Source organism: Coffea arabica, chromosome 5e (assembly GCF_036785885.1).
Source record: "Coffea arabica cultivar ET-39 chromosome 5e, Coffea Arabica ET-39 HiFi, whole genome shotgun sequence".
NCBI classification, from domain to species: Eukaryota; Viridiplantae; Streptophyta; class Magnoliopsida; order Gentianales; family Rubiaceae; genus Coffea; species Coffea arabica.
In genome coordinates, this window is record NC_092318.1 from 45,229,637 (window position 1) to 45,249,978 (window position 20,342).

At 39.1% G+C, this 20,342-nt stretch overlaps 2 protein-coding genes across 2 annotated transcripts; one reads left to right on the forward strand and one right to left on the reverse strand.

Moving 5' to 3' along the window:
* Nucleotides 1-564: 564 nt before the first annotated feature.
* On the reverse strand, nucleotides 565-2,901 carry LOC140007063 (uncharacterized). Its single transcript, XM_072049763.1, has one exon. The coding sequence runs from the start codon at nucleotides 2,899-2,901 to the stop codon at nucleotides 565-567; it is 2,337 nt and encodes a 778-aa protein (XP_071905864.1).
* A 14,003-nt stretch (nucleotides 2,902-16,904) lies between these two features.
* On the forward strand, nucleotides 16,905-17,567 carry LOC113687503 (uncharacterized). The gene has a single exon (XM_027205101.1). It carries the CDS (start codon nucleotides 16,905-16,907, stop codon nucleotides 17,565-17,567), a length of 663 nt encoding a protein of 220 aa, XP_027060902.1.
* The last annotated feature ends 2,775 nt before the right edge of the window (nucleotides 17,568-20,342 follow it).

The following is a 20,342-nucleotide window of genomic DNA, read 5'->3' on the forward strand; positions in this document are numbered from 1 at the left end:
GTAAGGGTCATCCCAGATGTAAGACTTTGCGTCACTCCTTAACTTGTCCCGTTTTGCCTTAAGCCATCCTGCAGGAAACTTGTCAGTAACTAGGAAATTAACAATATCTGCATACCAAGGCAAAGATAAATTAGCAGAAAATAAATGCTCATCGGGGAATGTTTCTCTCAGTGGGAGGTCATCCTCGGTGACTTGTACTCGACTCAAGTGATCTGCTACCAAATTTTCGGCTCCTTTTTTGTCTCTGATCTCCAGGTCAAACTCTTGTAGCAATAGTATCCACCTTATAAGTCGTGATTTTACCTCTTTTTTGGTCAACAAATACCGCAAAGCTGCATGATCAGAGAAGATAATAACTTTAGCACCAAGTAAATAGGATCGAAATTTCTCTAAAGCAAAAATCACAGCTAAAAGCTCCTTTTCGGTGGTCGAATAGTTCAATTGAGCTCCGTTCAAGGCTCGAGATGCGTAGTAGATAGCATGGGCTGCCTTTCCCACTCTTTGACCCAGCACCGCGCCCACTGCATAATCGCTGGCGTCACACATGATTTCGAATTGCAGGTTTCAGTCGAGCGGTTGGATAATAGGTGAGGAGATTAATAACTCCTTCAACCTATCAAACGCCTTCTTACATGCTTCATTGAATTCAAAGGGCACCTCATTTTGCAAAAATTGGAACAGGGGCGCTCCAATTTTGGAGAAATCCTTTATGAACCTCCTGTAAAAACCTGCATGTTCCAAGAAAGAACGCACTTCCCGCACACTCGCAGGGTAAGGTAAAGTAGATATAACATCTATTTTCGCTTTATCAACCTCAATACCCTTAGATGACACTATATGACCCAAAACTATCCCGTGCTCGACTATAAAATGGCATATTTCCCAATTGAGCACAAGATTAGTTTCTATACACTTAACCAATATTAATTTCAGGTTATCTAGACAATTATCGAAACTTTCCCCATATACACTGAAATCATTCATAAAAACCTCAATAATCTTATCAACATACTCTGAAAAGATACTTACCATGCATCGTTGGAAGGTAGCAGGTACATTGCATAACCCAAATGGCATCCTCCGGTATGCAAATGTTCCAAACGGGCACGTGAAGGTTGTTTTCTCCTGGTCCTCGGGTGCGATAGCAATCTGGAAATAACCTGAAAAACCATCCAAAAAACAATAGTAAGCTCGACCCGCTAATCGCTCTACCATTTGATCAATGAAAGGAAGGGAAAAGTGATCTTTTTTCATGACGGCATTCATCTTCCTATAATCTATGCACTGCCGCCACCCGGTGGGCTTTCGAACCGGTACGAGTTCGCCCTTTTGATTTGACTCTTCCGTCACCCCTGCCTTCTTCGGGACCACCTGTACTGGACTCACCCAGGGGCTATCTGATATAGCAAAGATTATCCCCACATCCAGCAGTTTCAGGATCTCTTTCTTCACTACCTCCATCATAAGGGGATTCAATCTCCTTTGAGCTTGCCGGATAGGTTTAGCATCTTCCTCGAGTCGAATTCGATGCATACATACCGCGGGGCTAATTCCTTTGATATCGGCGATGGTCCACCCTATCGCCTGCTTATGGTCCCTCAAAACTCGAATCAATTTGTCTTCTTGGACTTTTGATAAACTCGCAAAGATGATTACCGGGAGTGTCTCCCCCTCACCCAAGTATGCATACTTGAGGTGTGTCGGTAGGGGTTTCAACTCTAGAATAGGTGCCTGCACCACAGATGGAAGTAACCTTTGGTGAGATTCAGGTGTAAAAACGGGTGCGAGACCATATCTTATTTTTGTGGTTGGCAACGTTTGCAACGCTCCAATCACACATTTGAGCTCTTCACTCAACTCTACTCCAGACGCCATCTCTGATTCGAAGTGTCTGGTCAAGGCGACTTCCAACTCATCCCTGCCTTCAATTTCAAAAACTTCTCGTACAGCAGGGTCAATAACATTTATAGAGAAAACAGAGCCAGCATGTGATTTTGAAGGATATTTCATGGACTCGAAAATATTAAAATGAACAATCTCACCATCAAATTCCATAGATAGGGTGCCCTTATTTACATCAATTTTAGTTCGAGCTGTGCTCAAGAAGGGTCTTCCTAACAGTAAAGGTGATGGGTCGTGAGAGTGTTCATCATCCATATCAAGCACGTAAAAATCAGCAGGAAAAACCAATTCATTAATTTTCACTAAAACATCTTCAATCAATCCGTCAGGGTATGCATTGGTTCGGTCAGCCAGTTGGATTATTATTTCAGTGTCTTTCAGAGATCCTAATTTCAGAGAAGCATATATAGATTTCGGCATGACATTAATTGAGGCTCCTAAATCTAATATAGCCTTTCCAATCAAGGTATTGCCTTTTCTACAAGGAATAGTGAACATACATGGGTCTCCGTATTTCGGTGGAAGCTTTCGTTGCAGGATTGTTGACACATTTTCCCCCACTACCACTCTCTCATCTCCCTTCAACCACCTTCGGTTGACACACAAGTCTCTCATAAACTTTGCATATCGAGGTACTTGTTTGATCGCATCCAGTAGGGGAATGTTGATCTCCACCTTGCGAAAGATCTCCAGGACTTCTTTCTCCTTGTCCTGCTTCTTTGATTTTTCTAACTTGCTAGGAAAGGGAGGAGGTGGATTACTCCTAACTGCAATGATTGGATCCGAGGTTACCTTTGGATTTTTGGTGTCTCCGCCCACCTCTTCCAACTCTTTCTCGATTCGTTCCTCGTCCTTGTCCTTAGGAGTCACAGGTTCGGGCCCCTGAATTTCCTTCCCGCTCCTTAGGGTCATTGCGCTCACGTTCTTCGGATTTAATTCAGGCTGAGACGGTAATTTACCTTGGTTCTGGGAATCCAACCGGTTGATTGTTGTGGCCATTTGACTTATCTGATTTCTTGTGTCCTGCATTTCGGAGTCCGTCCTTTGCTGATTTTACGTAATGGTTGTCATCATTTGTTTCATCATCTCCTCCAAAGATGGACCAGAGTTTGGGGGCGGAAGTGGTCGGGGTTGGTATTGCTGCTGGTACCCTGGTCGCTTATTTGGCACAAAATTAGACTGCCTGTTCGGAGCAAAGTTGGGCTGCCTATTTCTTCCATAACTGAGGTTGGGATGATCTCTCCACCCGGGATTGTAGGTGCTTAAGTAAGGGTCGTACTGCTTTCTTGGCACGGACGCGTGGTCAGTCATGTTCACCTGTTCTGCAGTTTCTTCCTGAATCGTTGGGCACATGTCTGCAGAATGTCCCATACCAGTGCAAACCCCACATACCCTGGCTTGTGATGCATTTTTCACAGCCAGTTGCCTAACGAACGAGGTCAACTCAGTTAGCTGCTGCTGGATAGAGGATGTCTGAACCTCATTCACCTTGCGTACTGGGACATCCTCCCTCGTACCGAACTGTTGTGAATTCTCTGTCATCCCTTCTATTAGCTCCCTTACTTCCCGAGGGATTTTGTTCACTAGTGCCCCTCCACTTGCAGCATCAATTATGCTCCTATCTCTGAAAAGGAGCCTCTCATAAAAATACTGAATGAGCAACTGCTCACTTATCTGGTGCTGGGGACACTTGTGCAACAAGTTCTTGAACCGTTCCCAATACTCATAGAGTGACTCCACTGGATGCTGCTTGATCCCGCAAATTTCTTTCCTTAGGCTTGCAGCCCTGGACGCCGGAAAATATTTGTCTAAAAATTTTTTCTTCAATTGGTCTCACGTGGTGGTGCTATCTGGTGGCAGGTAGTACAGCCAGTCCTTTGCAGAATCCTTCAAGGAAAAGGGGAATGCCCTCATTTTTATCTGCTCTTCTGTAATTCCCGGGGGCTTCATACTATTGCACACGACATCAAACTCCTGCAGATGCTTATACGGCTCTTCACCTGGTAAACCATGAAAAGAGGGTAAAAGGTGAATTAGACCCGATTTCAATTCAAATGAAGTGTTTTCACTCAAACTCGGGAAAGTAATGCATAAAGGCTGCTGATTTAAATCAGGAGCAGCCAACTCCCTTAATGTTCGTGCATTAGCCATGGGGATTTCTTCCTGCTCCGATTCACTTGAAGTGTTACCAAATGAATCTGTTGGTTCAACTTCTGACTCAGGTCTCTGAGACGTAGCACTGGAGTGCTCCTTTCTGAGTTGTCTGGTTTCCTTTCTCGTTCTACGCGCGGTCTTCTCTACTTCAGGGTCAAAAATCAAATCACCTGTACGAGAAGATCGAGGCATACACTAGAAAAATACCAGAAAATTAGAACAAAAATGAATTTAAAAAGAAACAAATAATAACGCCAATCCCCGGCAACGGCGCCAAAAATTGACAGGTGCCGAACCTGTGCAATAATAATAGTAAAAACCTAAATACCACTAAAAGCAGTCAAAAATTAATCTTAGGTACTGGAGCAGGGACTCTAGGTGTGCAATGGGTTACTTGATTCACCCTGTTCTCGAAGAGTTTGCTGAATCCGATATACCAAAATTAATTAATTGACGAAATTTACTAAATAGTAGACAGTGACAAATAGGGTCGTCTCCTCAGGGACTGGAGATATTTGTCTCTTTTAAAGTCCAATTGGTAAGAGGGGGATTTCACGGATAGGCAACTAAAAATAATTAAACAATCCAACTAAAAATAAATAATTAACTAGCACAAATATAGCAGGAAGTAAATCAGGAATAAATAAATTCTAGCCAAGGATACAACTACTCAAACACAATCCATTTACCCGATCATTGATGCAAGAAAGGTTCACTTAATTTATTAATAGACTAGTTATAGTCGCCGACGAATTCTAACGACCAATTTTTCCTTAATTTATTGATAACCAAGGTACGACCATTGATTACTTCTAACCAGAAAATACTCTTAGGTACGACCGTAGGAATTAATTTTTCAATTGCATTAATCACTAGAAAAACTTAGCCCTAATCAATAACACGCTACGAGGGTTATTTAAATTAGATTGCACGTTTCCCTAATGTGTAAACACACCAGTTGCCACTAATATTAATCAATCAAACAATTACGGATTTAATTGACTAAATTGGCACGAGATTAATAAATCACATTGAACACCGGGCCCTTGACATTCAAATAATAAAATAATCTCATGAAAATTCAAGCAGATAACGTGCAAATATTAATAAATTGAGGAACGCGTGAAAACTAATTAGATCTCACAGATTTTCGGGACTGCGCCGTCGAGTTGACCCTTGACTAGATGGAAGGCTTAGCCACGCCGCATAATTAAATCACCACACGAATTAATAGATTGCAAAGGCATTGCGTTTTCTACTAGAAAGCAAAGGATAAAAGGTGTTTTTCCCGTTGGAGAATATTGTCGAACACCTGGCGTGTGTCAGAGGCCAGTCGAAAGAAAGAAAACTAGAACTAAAACTAAAAGCTGAAACTCTCGCCGTCTGTACGGTTTTTTCTTGTCTACTTAAAAGCTAAAAGAAAGAACATAATCTTCTCTCCAGTGGTCCCCACCCAATTGGTAGTCAAAGCTACCCGAAAAGAAGGCCTGCTGATTTTACTTCTTCCCTCTTCATCTCTGTACGTTACTTTCTCCTTAAGAGCCAAATGACTAATTCTATTCCGTGGGCCTCCACCGAATTGAGAAGATGAATTACCAAGGATAGGCCCTGCCGAATTGACTCTTGTCTCCTATTGCTAGTAGGACCATTTGGTAATTTTCGGCTTCACTCCTAAAATTGATTCCAAATACCAAATATAAGTAAATATCAACAATTAACACAATATTTGTCATGGATAAAAGGGGAAATTAATAATAAAATTACTAACAAAATATACCCTATCACCTACGCGCTGCCTTCTCAACCTCGGGGTCGCATATCAATTCACCTGTGCAAAGAGAACGGGGCATAAACTAGCAAAAATACCAAGAAGAATAGAATAAAATAAAATAAAAACTGAATTTGAAAAGAAACAAATAATCCAAACGCTAGCTCCCCGGCAACGGCGCCAAAAATTGACAGGTGTCGAGCCTGTGCAATAATAATTACGTATTCAAGAAAATTACAATTTTGTATATAGCGGTGAGTAGGGTCGAATCCACAGGGATTGGAAATAATTCGTTTCTTTTAGAGGTCAGAGTATGGGGGGTTTTTTATGGGAGGAAAATAAAAATAAAAATAAAACAAACAAAATGCAAAACTAACTCACAAAGCACAATTTACTAAAAATAGCAATTAATAAAAGTTCTACCCAAAAGATCAACTGCTCAGGCACGGTTCAATTAAATGCTCATCGATGCAAAGATATTTCATCCATTTATCACTAGGTTGGTTATAACTATCAACAAACTCTGACAGCCAATTTTTCCTTACCTTTTCGACAGTCAAGGTACGACCGTTGACTGCTTCTCTAACCAGAAAACAACCCTAGGTACGACCATAGGAATTTAATTATCCAGTTGCATTAAAGCTAGAAAAATCCAACCCTAATCAATAAACACGCTAAGAGGGTTTATTTAAATTAGATCCTGCGCTTCCCCAACATAAAGCCAATTATGGTGGTTTTTACTAATTATCAACTAAACGAACAATTACGGATTCAATTTAGTTAATGAGACAGTAGGCTATTCAATTAAATTAAATACCCGGCCGTTGATATTCAATTAATAAAATACCCATGAACAATTAATTCAGGAAACGCACGAATAGCAACAAATTGGAAGAAATAATGAAGATTCGATTAGATCTCACAGATGTTATGGACCGCGCCTTCGCGTTAACCTTTAGGTAGAGGAGAAACCTAGCCGCTCCTCATCGTATCAATTTTGCGTGGGTTGGTTGATTTCATCCGTACAGTCATCAACGAAATTGGAACGATGGAGTAATGACGAAAGAAAGAAAAGAAAATGTCTTCCTTGTCTCTGCGTTAATGTTCGTACTGAAGCCGAAGTACAACGCAAAAGCCAACGAAAATTGTACAGAGCTAAAGCCAAAGCAAAAGAGTAAAAAACGTGAAAGCCAAAATGCAAGAGAAGAGTATACAACGTCTGACGGCTAGGGAAAAAGAAAACTAAAGCTAATCCCATATTTTCACGTGAATCTGGCTTCTTATTCTCCTCGTAGCGCCGCCAGGAGAATTCCACTCAAAGGGTCCTCAGCAAACCTTTTCTTTTTGGGATTTTAATCCCATGCCTCTGGTCCACGCAGGCCTAACTTCTTAATTGCCCACATTTTTGCTGCTACCAATCCCTCGTGTCCGGCTTTTTCACGCAACTCCATGTTGTCTGGCGTGGGCACGCCAGATAATACCTAGTCTTCTGGAATTTGCCCTCTGGAGATTACTTTTAATACCAACCACTTATAATTCGCACAAATATCAAGTATGAGCAAAATTTCAATTTTTAGCACCGTAAATAGCCAAAATTATGACAAAATAACAGTGCAAAATGTGCCCAATAATTGGTCTATCAATGGATTAATTCTAGCAATTTTTAGTTCTTTCGTTCTATCGCCAACGTTACACTGCTTTCTTCAATATTCTACTAGTAATTACAGAACGTGATGAATTTAGTTTATTAATCTTGAGTTTCTGTGTGCAAAAAAGTACAATCTCACTACCAAACGCAGCATTTTAGGTCACGGACTAAAATCCAGCAACAAATAAATCATTTAAACTAATGTGACTAAGTTTTAAAGCTAGTACGTGAAGAATCCTAATTTTAGGAGTACTCGTATTATAAATTTGAAAGAAAACAAATACTCACATACCGAGGTATCTGGAGAAGACTTCAAAAAACTCACAACATGTATCATCTCAAACAGTGAAACAGTGAAGAATCACCCAAGAATTAAAATCCAAGATTAGTCTTGCACCCTTTCAGTAAATTCTCCAGATTATCTTCAAAAAAATCCAACAATTTCCTTATTTATAATAGAGTAAAACATTGATAGTATATATACTATCATAGTTGGATATACGACAACACATATGTAAAATTTAGGTTTCAAATTCAAATTTGGATTATGTGTCGTGCATCCAATGGTGAAAGTGTATACGCTATCAGTGTATATAAGATTAATTCTTTAAAATATACAAAAGCTGGTGAATATGAGACTTCTTTTTTTTTAAGTTACAATTTTTCCCATCTTACCACCCAATCACACTCCTCAGACCGAATATGAAACATGTAACATAACAAATTACTCACTAAAGTATCCAAACCACTAGTAAAAAATAAAAGCAAGAGATGGGTGGGATTTGAGAAACTAGAAGAAGGAATGGGAATTTGAAACCAAACCACTAAATAAATAAGTACCAAAAATATTCTAAAAACTAGTACGAAAGATTTTCAAACTATTATTATTAATAAAACACTACTTTGCAGAGTTCTCTAGCATAAAGTTGCAAGATTATAGGATTGAAGGGTAAACTAATCAGTCAACGAAATTTATGTGGGAGAAAGGGTAACAAAATCAAGACATTAATATCCCAAGCATTGAAGAAATTCTCACCATGACAAAGGCAAAGAAGAGTAGCCGTAAACTCTCAAAACTCTCCGGACCTTTCCGAAAACATACTTCCTTTTTTTTTTTAAAGATTTTTGTTAGCAAGTGAAGGGTGGAATTAAAAAGGAAATTAAAATTCACAACCTCTAAGTCTTGAAGCCTTCCAAAAACATACCTCTACTTACACTCATTCGTTATTAATATAGTGGAGGAGGCAAAAAAATTTTCGGTGAGAGCAAAAGTAACACTAAAATTTTTTACCTATTTTTTTTCTAGTTTTTTAAGCAAAAAAATATTCACCAACCAGTTAAAATGAAAAGCTTTTATTTAACTTATTTCAAATAAAATTTTATGACTCACATATCCTTTTATAATATTAGTTTGTGAACTAATTTAGAGGACCACGTAATTCTTTCACTTTCTTCATAAGAAAACTCCGGAGACACATTTGGAATTATATCAAAATTCTATGGAATACTATAGAAATTTAACGGGGTAGTGGACGCCGTTCCCCCACCTTGAATCCGCCACTGTATAATGTCACCTCATTATTAATATCACCATAGTTGTTCTCAAGAAATCATCACATAATTGCCAAAACAGTAAGCCATAATCAAATAATTCAAAAGCCTATCTTTCAGAACTCTTGAAAAATTCATTCACTCTAGCAATCAAATCTTTAGTTTCATGACTACCACATTCTTTAAACAAATTTTCAACCCCAATAAAATTTGCATTATCAACCCAACCAACAATTTCATTACAGGATAATGACAATAAGCTGCTCTAATGTTTGCCACCCATGCCACTATGTTCTCTCGGTCGAAACTAGCGATACCTTTGAAGGGTCTCTTCTATGAACAATATATGTCAATAAGTTTTCCTACAGTACATTACTATCATGAAGATATGATTGATTACAAATGCAGTTTTTTACAATCCAACTTGACAATAAAAGGGGGTGGTGAATCTGGTAATGGCATGATTGCCAATGGAGTTGATAAGAATGGAAATGATAAGAGTAATAGCAATAATGAAGGAAAAGCAAAAAAGAGTGGCAAAATGGTTAGTTTTGATGTGGATGTAGTGAAAGAAGATAAGAAGAAGAAGAACTTGGAGAGAGAGTGTTGTTTAGAGACGATGATGGCGGATATTTTGAGTCCAGCTACCCACATTTGAGCCAATTGTTTGGTGTTCATATCTGGATGTCAATGATGTTTGCAGGTGAAAGGAATTTCTTGAAAAGGAACATCAGTTTGATTGGGGATGCCAAGGCAAGGGAATTGGATGGCAAGTGAAAGGAATTGCACAATGCTGAAGCAAAAGTTTTGTTGAAGTTGGATTTGATGAAGAAGCATACTAAATTGGTGATGGATGCTATGCAGAACAAGTAAATATCTTTTGATATTAAGGCATAATCTTTTGAGTTTTAGGTTGACGCATAACCAAGGCATAATATTTTTGAATATCAAGTTGATTAATCCTGAAGCTTTATAATTCTTAGTTTTGGTCTAGCTATGGAAACAATTTGGTTCCTATTTTGTCAATTCAGGTTTCGAGTTCTTCTGAAAGTAATAACATTTATAAATTCTTGGGTTTGAAAGTAGTACATTTGGATACTTTGTGGTTTCAAGTTCGGTTATCAACTATCATTAGATTCCTCCTGGTTTTTGATTGATTACTCCTCCCCTTTTACAATTCTATGTTTTCGACAACTCTTGTTCATTTGTGTTGGAAAATGACTTGTCTAAGTTAAAAGATACAGGGTATATAAAATTAAAGCTGGCTATCTTCTCCCCCCTAGTTATGCAGCTGCCGGAAATTAGTATTTTGCCCAAGTAGAACTGGAAAGTTGAACTGCAAGTAACTCGGACGTAGCTTGGTTTCCAAATTTGTGTGGCGATTGAGCCCATATTAGCAAGTAACCATGTGAATTTCTTGAAAGACACAATGGCCATCTTTGTGGAATAGAAAACTTGATGATCCAAAGAGGTGACTGCTAGACGTCGTCTCTTTGATCCTTATCCAAATAGCAGCAAGATGCCCCTTTCCATTGAATTGGTCCAAATTCAATGTTGCACCCAAGATGTTGTACAGTTTATTGAAATGCTATCTTAAGATGAATCAGAAAAATGTTGTTGGCTCTTTAGCATTTGCTATAAATCTGTGTGGGTATTCAAACTTGACATCTCTGTTAATTAAGTTACTGTTTTTATCAACTCAATTGAGATGTTTAGATTTTAGACTCAAATTTATACTGGAAACTTTTTTTCCAATTAACACAGTCTGCTATGTTTCCATGTCTAGTATGATCGAGTACTTTTCCAAACAATATTAAGCAAACACAGCAGACTTCTCTATTCTTGAAAAAAGGCAAACGTGAAATACTTGAAAGATAGTTCACTGAAATTATTTGTCCAAAATTCCTCAAATATCACATAAAAAATTGGTAGAGCAAATGGGCCCTAAATCAGCTCCCATTCTTCCTTGATCTCGTTTACTAATGTTGCACCCTTTTTATTGCCCAAAGAATTTATGAACGAACTTACTTTACAGTCTGTCTAAAAGAATCAATAGATGTCAATACATTTTTCAATATTGTAGTACCTTTGCTGGACGCTATCATGAAAATATGACTGATCACAAAGACAGTTATAGAAACCATCTAGGAGGAACAAAGTACAAGATTATGGTTTCCCTAACAAAACATAGGCTTGTTCTCGGTTTCTTTAGATTTTCTTGATTTGATGTATTCGATTAAGGGGCAATCCTTTCTACAGTGTAAATTCTTCTCTGAATCAATAAAAGATTAGGAATTTACATAAATAAAAAAAGAAATGATAAGCAATATAAGTCTGATCAATAGAATTAAGTACAGAGCTATGGATATTGGTATAGACGTAGCCATTGGTGATTCATTGCAACTGATCAATAGTACTAAATAAAAGCTTTTAACAAAATTCTCATCACCATGACTCCTTTATACTAGGCTTCAAAGTAATACAAATTGAAGGCAACACGTTTCAGCCTGAGGAGCAAGACAAGGGAAACTTGAAGCTGGAAAGCAACTTTACTAGGTCGTGGTCCTTCCTTCGTTTCCAAAGAAAAACTATACCAATTTCATCAATTAACACAAGGAAGGGTACAATACATCAGAGCAAGATTCACATAAACTTAACAATACAAGGAAACAAGATGAGGAGGTAAAAAACTAACCTCTAACAGGAAGAAATGTACAAGACTCTTGATTTAATGCAGATAGAGTTTCCTGGCAGAAAGAGAATATCTTATACCTTATTTTTCTATTACTGAATTTGCCAGAAGCTTTAAGGCCTTATTTCTATCACAACAATTGCTCAAAAGAAAATTTGACATTTTCAAAGATACTGAAACAAAAAACAATGCAAAGAAATCATAGCAGCTGAATGTTGTTGCCCAGAGCCAGGTACTAGGCCTTTAATACTGCAGAATAGAGAAGAAAAACGAAAGATCGAGATAGAAGCTTCAGCGTCTCCACATTACGAATTCATTCGGGGGAGCAGAAGACGAAAACTAGCAAGCATGAAATCTTGCAAAATACATTGTCTCAAGTTTGTAAAAGATGATGGATTAAGATTCAGAAGTGGGAGTCAGAAACAAGTTTACTAACCTGTTAAAGAAGCACTTATATTGCAGTTTGCTTGGTGTTCAATACTCTGGTGGATAAACTATGAGCTTAACTGGGCTAGTCTTTTTACTCTTTTGATGCAAAAGCACTTCCAATTGTAGTTGCACAATTCTCCTTGCAGATGAAAATGCCGAATCCTTGGTATGCTCAACTTTGATCATCTCGAGGCTTTTCATGTGCACAAAGTCAGATAGGATCCGCTCAAGTGTTTTGCACTGCTTGAGAATAAGGCATCTGAGTTCTGGGAAGTCATTGGATTTAGCATCCCAACGCGTTTAAATCTGTGGCTCCAATGGAGAAAACTTTCAGAGAAGGAAAAACCCCCTTGTTTTGTCTTCCAATAATCTCCCTTGAAGGCATAGTCCTTCAGCTTGAGAACCTCAAGATACCAAAGATTTCCGAGTATAGACATGTAGTCCCAATTTAGACTTGTGTTATGCAGGCTCAGCCTTGTCAGCCTTGGTGGGAACTTGTGTGCCTGAGGAAGGGCAAGCAGCTTGGAGCTCACATCATCACAGTATAGCTTCAAATTTTCAAGAGAGTTCAGTTCGCAAAGACAATCAAACAAACTAGACTCACCATTGGCTTCCATAAGATTGTTTAACTTCCCACATATTCCAAGCTTTTTAAGGTTTCTAGCCCTTTTAAACACATCTTTTGTAAGACTTTCAGGTGAAACGATAGATAGAGTTTGTAGGCTTTCATCGCCAGGAGATTGCTCCAGACATTTAGGCAAGATTGTGGAGGTATTAGTATATAGACACCTTAGCTTTGTCAAGAGTGGAGGATGTGATGTGAACTACAAGAGTTTGCAAGTTAAGCAAGCTAGATATTTTTCTGGGAAGGACTGTTAGCTCGCAACAGATGGCAATAAACTTTAGCAGAACAAGGTTAAGCAGTTGGGTGGGAAAACGAGTTCCAGGGAGCTTGGTGGACAAGATATCCAACACTCGGAGTAGTTTGAACTGCTTAAATACATCTGAGCAGAGATGCGGTTCAATGTTGTTTCTTCCAGGCCAAAGCTCAAGAATTAACGGACTTTCTGAGCAGGCTGTTGATTGGAAACGTAGCTCGCGAAGTGTGAGTTAATGCAGCAAAGGCGACGGTTGGAAGATGAAACCGTCCCCACGTCACATTCTTGGAAAAAATTTTCAGCTTTGGCTGTCCTTTTGCAGAAGTCACGCAGCGTATCATGGACTAAACACGTCTTAATCCGACCACTTAAGGTTCTCTGCCTCACCATCACTAAGGGCCTGTTTGGAAGTGAGTTTTTTGGCCAAATTTTTTAGTTACAAGTTTTTTAACAATTTTAGTTACAGGAACTCAAAAAAATTATCAAATTTTTTAATTTACACACTTCAAAATATCTAATACACAAAAAACTTCTATCTTTCTTCTTCTTTCTCCCCCACCCCATCCACCATACCTTCATCGCCGGCCACTACCTCCACCGCCGTTTCCGACACCGGCCACCTATTCCGGCACCGGCGTTCCTAAAATTTTTTTTCTTCCTTACTCCCTCCCTCTCTCCTTCCCTCCCCTCTCCCCCTTCCCTCCTTGGCCAAACTCCCCCGACCTATGCAGCAGCAACAGTTACTTTCCTCCTGCTCTGGTTTTTCTTTCTCCCTCCAGTCCCGCCAACGCTACGGCTGACGGGGGAACAGGGGAACAGGGAAGGGGGTGGCGGGAAACGGGAAACGGGAAGGGGAACAGGGGAGGGGGAAACGGGAGGGGGATGGTGTGCAAAGGGGAGGGGGAAGGGGCAGAGGAGGTGGCGGGAGGAGGGGGTGGCAAGGCAACGGGGGAAGGGGAAGGGGAAGGGGAAAGGGAGGAGAAGGGTGGCGGGAGGGGGAAGGAAGAAAAAGAAGAAGAAAGAGAGGAAAGAAAAAAAAGAAAATTGAAAAAAAGAAAAAAAAAAAGGAAAAAAAAATTCACCTTACAAAAACTTTTACAAAATTTTTTATCTTACAAAAACTTCTACAAAAAAGTTTTTCACCTTACAACTTGTCCACATGTGTGGGGACCACCTAGATAGCTTTAGTCTATCTTTCTTTTGTTTCTTAAATAGGGAGAACGTAGGGAAAGAAGACATCTCTAGTTTTTAGTCTTTTAGTTTAGTTTTAGTTTTTCTTTCTCCTGACTGGCCTCTGACACACGCCAGGTGTTCGACGATATTCCCCAACGGGAAAACCACATTTTATTCCTTGCTTCTTAATAGAAAACGCAATGCCTTTGCAATCTATTAATCCGTATGGTGATTTAATTATGCGGCGTGGCTAAGTCTTCCATCTAGTCAAGGGTCAACTCGACGGCGCAGTCCCGCAAATCTGTGAGATCTAATTAGTTTTCACGTGTTCCTTTATCTATTAATATTTGCATGTTGTCTGATTTAATTTTCATGGGATTATTTTGTTAATTGGATGTCAAGGGCCCGATGTTCTCCCTATTTAAGAAACAAAAGAAAGATAGACTAAAGTTATCTAGGTGGTCCCCACACATGTGGACAAAGCCTCCAAAGTACTTCTTGTTCCAAGTCTCTTTTTCGTAGCTTTCTTTGAAGAGCCCAAATGACTTATAACTTTGTGGTCCCTACCAATCCAAGGGCCCAAGGATTGAAGCCCTTAGAAGTCTCCATATTCTTCATAAAATCCCTCCTTTTTGGTAGTTTTCTGTTTCATTCCTGAAATTAAGTCCAGATACCAAATATGAGTAGATATCAGCAATTAACACAATATTTATCAGGGATAAAAGGAGAAATTAATAATAAAATTACTAACAAATTATACCCTATCAGGGGGAGGGGGTTGCTTGCAGAGAGGAGGGGGAAGGGGCAGAGGGGTTGGCGGGGGAAGGGGTGACGGGGGAAATGCAGAGGAGAGGAGAAGGGGAAAGGGAGGAGAAGGGTGGCGGGAGGGGGAAGGAAGAAAAAGAAGAAGAAAGAGAGGAAAGAAAAGAAAAGAAAATTGAAAAAAAGAAAAAAAAAGAAAAAAGAAAGAAAAAAAAAAGAAAAGGAAAAAAAAATTCACCTTACAAAAACTTTTACAAAATTTTTTATCTTACAAAAACTTCTACAAAAAATTTTTTCACCTTACAAAAACTTCTACAAAATTTTTTCAAAAACTTCTACAGTGCACTACGGTAAAGTTTTAATCAAACTCCCAAAAAACTCAAGTTCCAAACAAGCCCTAAGTTCCTATCAACCAATTCCCGCAAATATCGCTCTGCAGTTTCCTCCATGCTTTCTCGATCAATTTGGGGAATGAAGCCTTCCGCTATCGAACAATTGAAACAATTTTGAAACTTGGATCTCCAAGTCTTCAGGGAAGACACTAAGGTAGAGAAAACATGACTTGTACACATGAAGCAAGTTATCATAACTCCGCCTTATTAAATCATCCACTAATTGTTTCTAGCTATCACTATATAACTCATCCATACTAAGTGATTTTTGAGCCATATTCTCCCACCACTTCTCGTTTTCTGGATCATTCCTCAGAATTCCTGTTGTTACCAATATTGCTAATGGTAGCCCGCCACATTTTTTCAAAATTCTTGATTCAGCAGGTCGCAGCTTATCTGGACATTCATTTTCATTGAAAACCTTCGTCCTCAGTAATTCTTCAGCTTCTTCTTGCTGCATAATTGCCATGGATAGGGATCAGTCTTTGTTGCAACACGCTTGGCCACAGACTCTTGTCGAGTAGTTATCAACACCCTACTGCCCTTGTTATGATCTGGAAAAGCATCCTTGAGATCTTCCCATGCTTTTGTATTCCAAACATCGTCCATGACAATCAAATACTTGTACTTCAGTGTCTCTCGGACCTCAGCAACTAATTCTTGCACCGACATGTTACGATCCCTAATGTCCTTGATGAAGGTACTTAGTATACTAAGAAGCACTTCTTTCTTGTTGTAATCCTTCGAAACACTAACAAATATGCGAGTGACAAAATGATATTCAACTTGAGGGTTATTCAGAACCTTTCTAGCAAGCGTTGTCTTCCCGAGTCCAAGAATTCCATGAATCGACACTATTTCAAGTGGGTTTTCGTCACCATGTTGCTCTGCCTCTTTCTCTTTCTGTCGGACCTGCCTGGGTCTAGGTTTGGTACGCCAAGAAGGCCCAGTACTGTCTCAGCTGCATCCTCAAACTCAATGATTCTGTCCTCCCATTGATTGCTTGCAAGCTATTTGCATGAAAGTAAAGGAATCAATGACGGATTGAAACAGTTGAGCTAGGAGATAATAAGGGCCTGAAAGTTTAAAGCTCTACTCTTGAATCTAATGAAGGAATCTGAGACAGGTATAAAATGCAGGAGGACAGGATGGATCCAGATAAATTACCAAACATTCAATATTGTGAAGGTGGTAGCCACAATTTACGTTAGCACAATAACCGATTATTACTTGCAAACAGCAGAGAGTCACAAGACATCCAAGAATTTGAAACTGTTAGAGATGTGCACATGTGCCTTAGTCTGCAGAACGAGTCTTTAGGAATGTTTTATTTGTTGCTTGTTTTAGGAAATCAGTTGCATATGTTTAGGAGTTGTTATTATGTAGTGGGTTATGCTTAGAAGTCATGGGAACATGGTTGTTATATTTTTCCCTATATATATTCAGCAATAAAGAAGTAGTTTTGTGCTTCCCAAAAGCTGAACTACAAATTGGTATCAGAGCTTTTATTTTGAGGGACCTATAAGATTGAGTGATATAAACAAAAACTTTCAGAATGGAGGCTGATACACAATCACTCTTCAATCATGTTAATCCACCAGTTTTTGATGGCCAAAATTATCAAGCATGGGCTGTTAGGATGACAGTCCACCTTGAGGCATTAGATCTTTGGGAGGCTATAGAAGAAGATTATGATGTTCCACTGCTACCAGCAAATCCAACGGTGGCACAAATGAAGAATCATAAGGATAGAAAAACAAGGAAGTCAAAGGCTAAAGCATATCTTTTCTCTGCCGTTTCAAGCAACATATTTACCAGGATCATGAATCTGGAATCAGCCAAAGACATATGGGACTATCTCAAGAAAGAGTACCAGGGCAATGAAAGAATGAAGAATATGCAAGTGCTCAACCTAATCAGAGAGTTCGAGATGGTGAAGATGAAGGAGTCAGAAACGATTAAAGACTACTCTGACAAGCTGCTAGGCATTGTTAACAAGGTGAGACTGCTCGGTAAGGACTTTTCTGATGAGAGGATCGTCCAAAAAATTCTTGTCACTTTGCCTGAGAAATATGAGTCTAAAATTTCTTCTTTGGAAGAGTCTAAAGATCTGTCAAGCATATCCTTGGCAGAGTTAGTTAATGCTTTACAGGCTCTAGAGCAAATAAGAATGATAAGTAGGGGTGGCCACGGGTCGGGTACCCGCCCCGAATGCTAATTGGCTGACCCGACCCTAACATATCGGGTCACTATTTTTTTGACCCTAATCCGCTCCGAACTTCCTCGGGTACCCGATCCTCGGATACCCGAAAAATAGGGGCGGGTCATAGGGTACCCGCCCCTATTTAAAGAATGCAAATTTTGCAAACTCATAAGACATAAGATGAACCTGCTGGACGATAGCATCATTCAACAAACAAAAAAAAGGCAACAACATCATTCAAACTAGACAAAGACAAAGCATATTCAAATCTCAAAAATGATCAGTAGCAGTAGTTCCACACTAAATCATAAAGTTAGAAATATCTACTCTGATACATAACTTCCAAAAAGGGCATATAAATGAGAAAAATGTACACTATATAGACATTCTCAAATCCAGCAAACATGGCATAATGCATTGACTAGGCATAAATCAAGAAGCTGTCTTCATTTTCCTCCCCTAGCCATGCCATGACAGTTTCAACAACCTCAAATGTTTCAACAACCTCAACCTTCTACAACACATGAAGGAGCACAATCTTCAAGAATCATCAATCTTCAATATTAATAATTAGGGGTGAGCAATTACGGTAAATACCGATTTACCGACCGAAATCGATTTCAATTTGGTAAATCAAATTTGGTAATTCGGTAATTCGGTCGGTAAATCGGGGATATAGTACAAGTTGAAATCGAATTAGGTTCGAAAACGATTTTATAGTTTTTGAATTCGGATATACCGAATTCGAATTCATTTCGGTAAAGCGGTAATAATATACCGTTTTCAATTTCGAAATTCCCGAATTAAGTTACATAGGAAATAGTTCATTATGTCTGATATTCATATTGGTCCAATTTCAGATTTTCAGACGTGGTGCCCTAATTCCGCTCTTCGTCCCCTCTTCCTCTCGCTCCTCTGCACTGCCGCGGCCCGCGGCGCAGTCCCATCTTCCTCAGTTCCCCTCTTTCTCTCGTTTCTTCTCCTCTCCTCATTCTACTCAGTCATCTCCTCAGTCAGTCCTCTGTCCTTTCCTCCCCTCTGCTCAGTCCACTCTTTCTCCGTTTCCCATTCTGACCGAGGTTTCACCATTGCTGACCGAGCGGAGCATCCACTATCACCAGGAGGTCCAGGACCACAGTTCGCTAGTGCTGATTCCAGTGAAGCCTTGGATAAGCCTATCAGGTAAATGGGTTTATGAAAAAGACTCAATAATTGGATTTTCATTTGGTGTTTTTTTTTTTCTTTTGGTATTTGATTCTGGATGTCGTTGTTTAATTTGCTAGTTTTTTTATATGGGCTAATTTAATTTCAGTGGAACTTGTATGATGTTTGATGCTCAATTTCCTTCCTGATTGAATCTTGATAAAAGTTATGAGTTTTTGAATTGGATAAGAGTAGTTGAGCCGGTACAAACTTGAGCAAACTTGGATCAGTTTCATTCTTCTTCTAGTGCAGCAAACTTGAGCCGGTTCTCCCTCTCTTCTTCTTAATCTTTGCATTTACAAATCATCTAATGTTGATTCCTGGATTTTTTGTCCTGTCAGGTATTATTGTTAATGGAAACATTGCCTGGTATTAAGTGACCGTGGACGTTTTATTCGTGTGAATTGCCAAAATGGATAGACTGTTGAACTCAAGTCAATGTCGAAATTGGTTCATTTCTTCATTTAAAGCTTTAGATCTGTTCCATATATTTTTTTTGAGGTTTTGGCCTCTGTTTTGTCATGGCATTAGTGGGAAGTCTTTTGTACAGATTATCACATGTGCCAATTATCTGGCCACTAGAATACATACTCCAATACCCATTGTCTTCGATTATCTGAAAGGAGAAAAGTAAACATTATTCTAGGCTATCATTAAGCTTCAAATTTACCAGTAGCAACTGATGTTACTGCTTACGATTGCAATGCTGCTTAGGATGAAGATGATTGATGCCCACTTAAATGACTAGGAGTCAAGAGCATACTGTTGCTTGTATGGGAGTGACCTTGTAATTATGCAGCTTTATCATATAATTGGAATTTCGATGTTAGATTAATTACTAATGCTTTTGTTTGTGCGTGGGACTTTGTGGTCTTAGTAAAAACATTCCCAGACAGCACTCATTGTGTCTCTAGTTGATTTTCTCAGCGTTCATTGAATGTTGTCCTGAGTTGGTTCTTCAATTTCATCTAGTCTTTTATTTCAATTTTATTGCTAAATGATTGTTGCACTAAATTGTATAATTTATTTGCTCAGATTCTCGCAAAACTTAAGGTATGTCTACTACTAATGAGGGTGAGAGTAATCCAAGTCACAATGAGTTAGAACAAGAAGGATCATCTAGAGGTTTTCTTCCTAGTCCTACAACACAAAGCTGTGAAGAATCTGGTTTTGGCAAGAAAAGAGGAGAGTACAAGAAGAGGTCCAAAGCTTGGGATCATTTTCATGTAAAGCATGTGAATGGAGTTCGTCATGCAATTTGCAAATACTGTGAGAAGGACATAGCCGCGGATCCCAAAAGTCATGGTACGACTCCCCTTAATACTCATGTAGCTAAATGTCCTCTAAATCCTAAAAATAAGCACACTGGCCAGGCTACTTTGTGTTTGGGTGAAACTGAAACATTAGAGGGAGAGGTTAAAGGGGCACTCATAAGTTGGAAATTTGATGCGGAAGCCATTAGAAAAAGCATAGCTTATATGGTAATTGTTGATGAATTGCCATTTAAACATGTAGAGGGTAGAGGTTTTCAATACATGATGCGGACTGCTTGTCCATCATTTAGAATTCCTTCGAGGTGGACTATTT

What these genes read in the sequence shown, in the direction of transcription:
- LOC140007063 (XM_072049763.1), bottom strand. Translation starts at nt 2,901, where the DNA reads ATGGCCACAACAATCAACCGGTTGGATTCCCAGAACCAAGGTAAATTA.
- LOC113687503 (XM_027205101.1), top strand. Translation starts at nt 16,905, where the DNA reads ATGGAGGCTGATACACAATCACTCTTCAATCATGTTAATCCACCAGTT.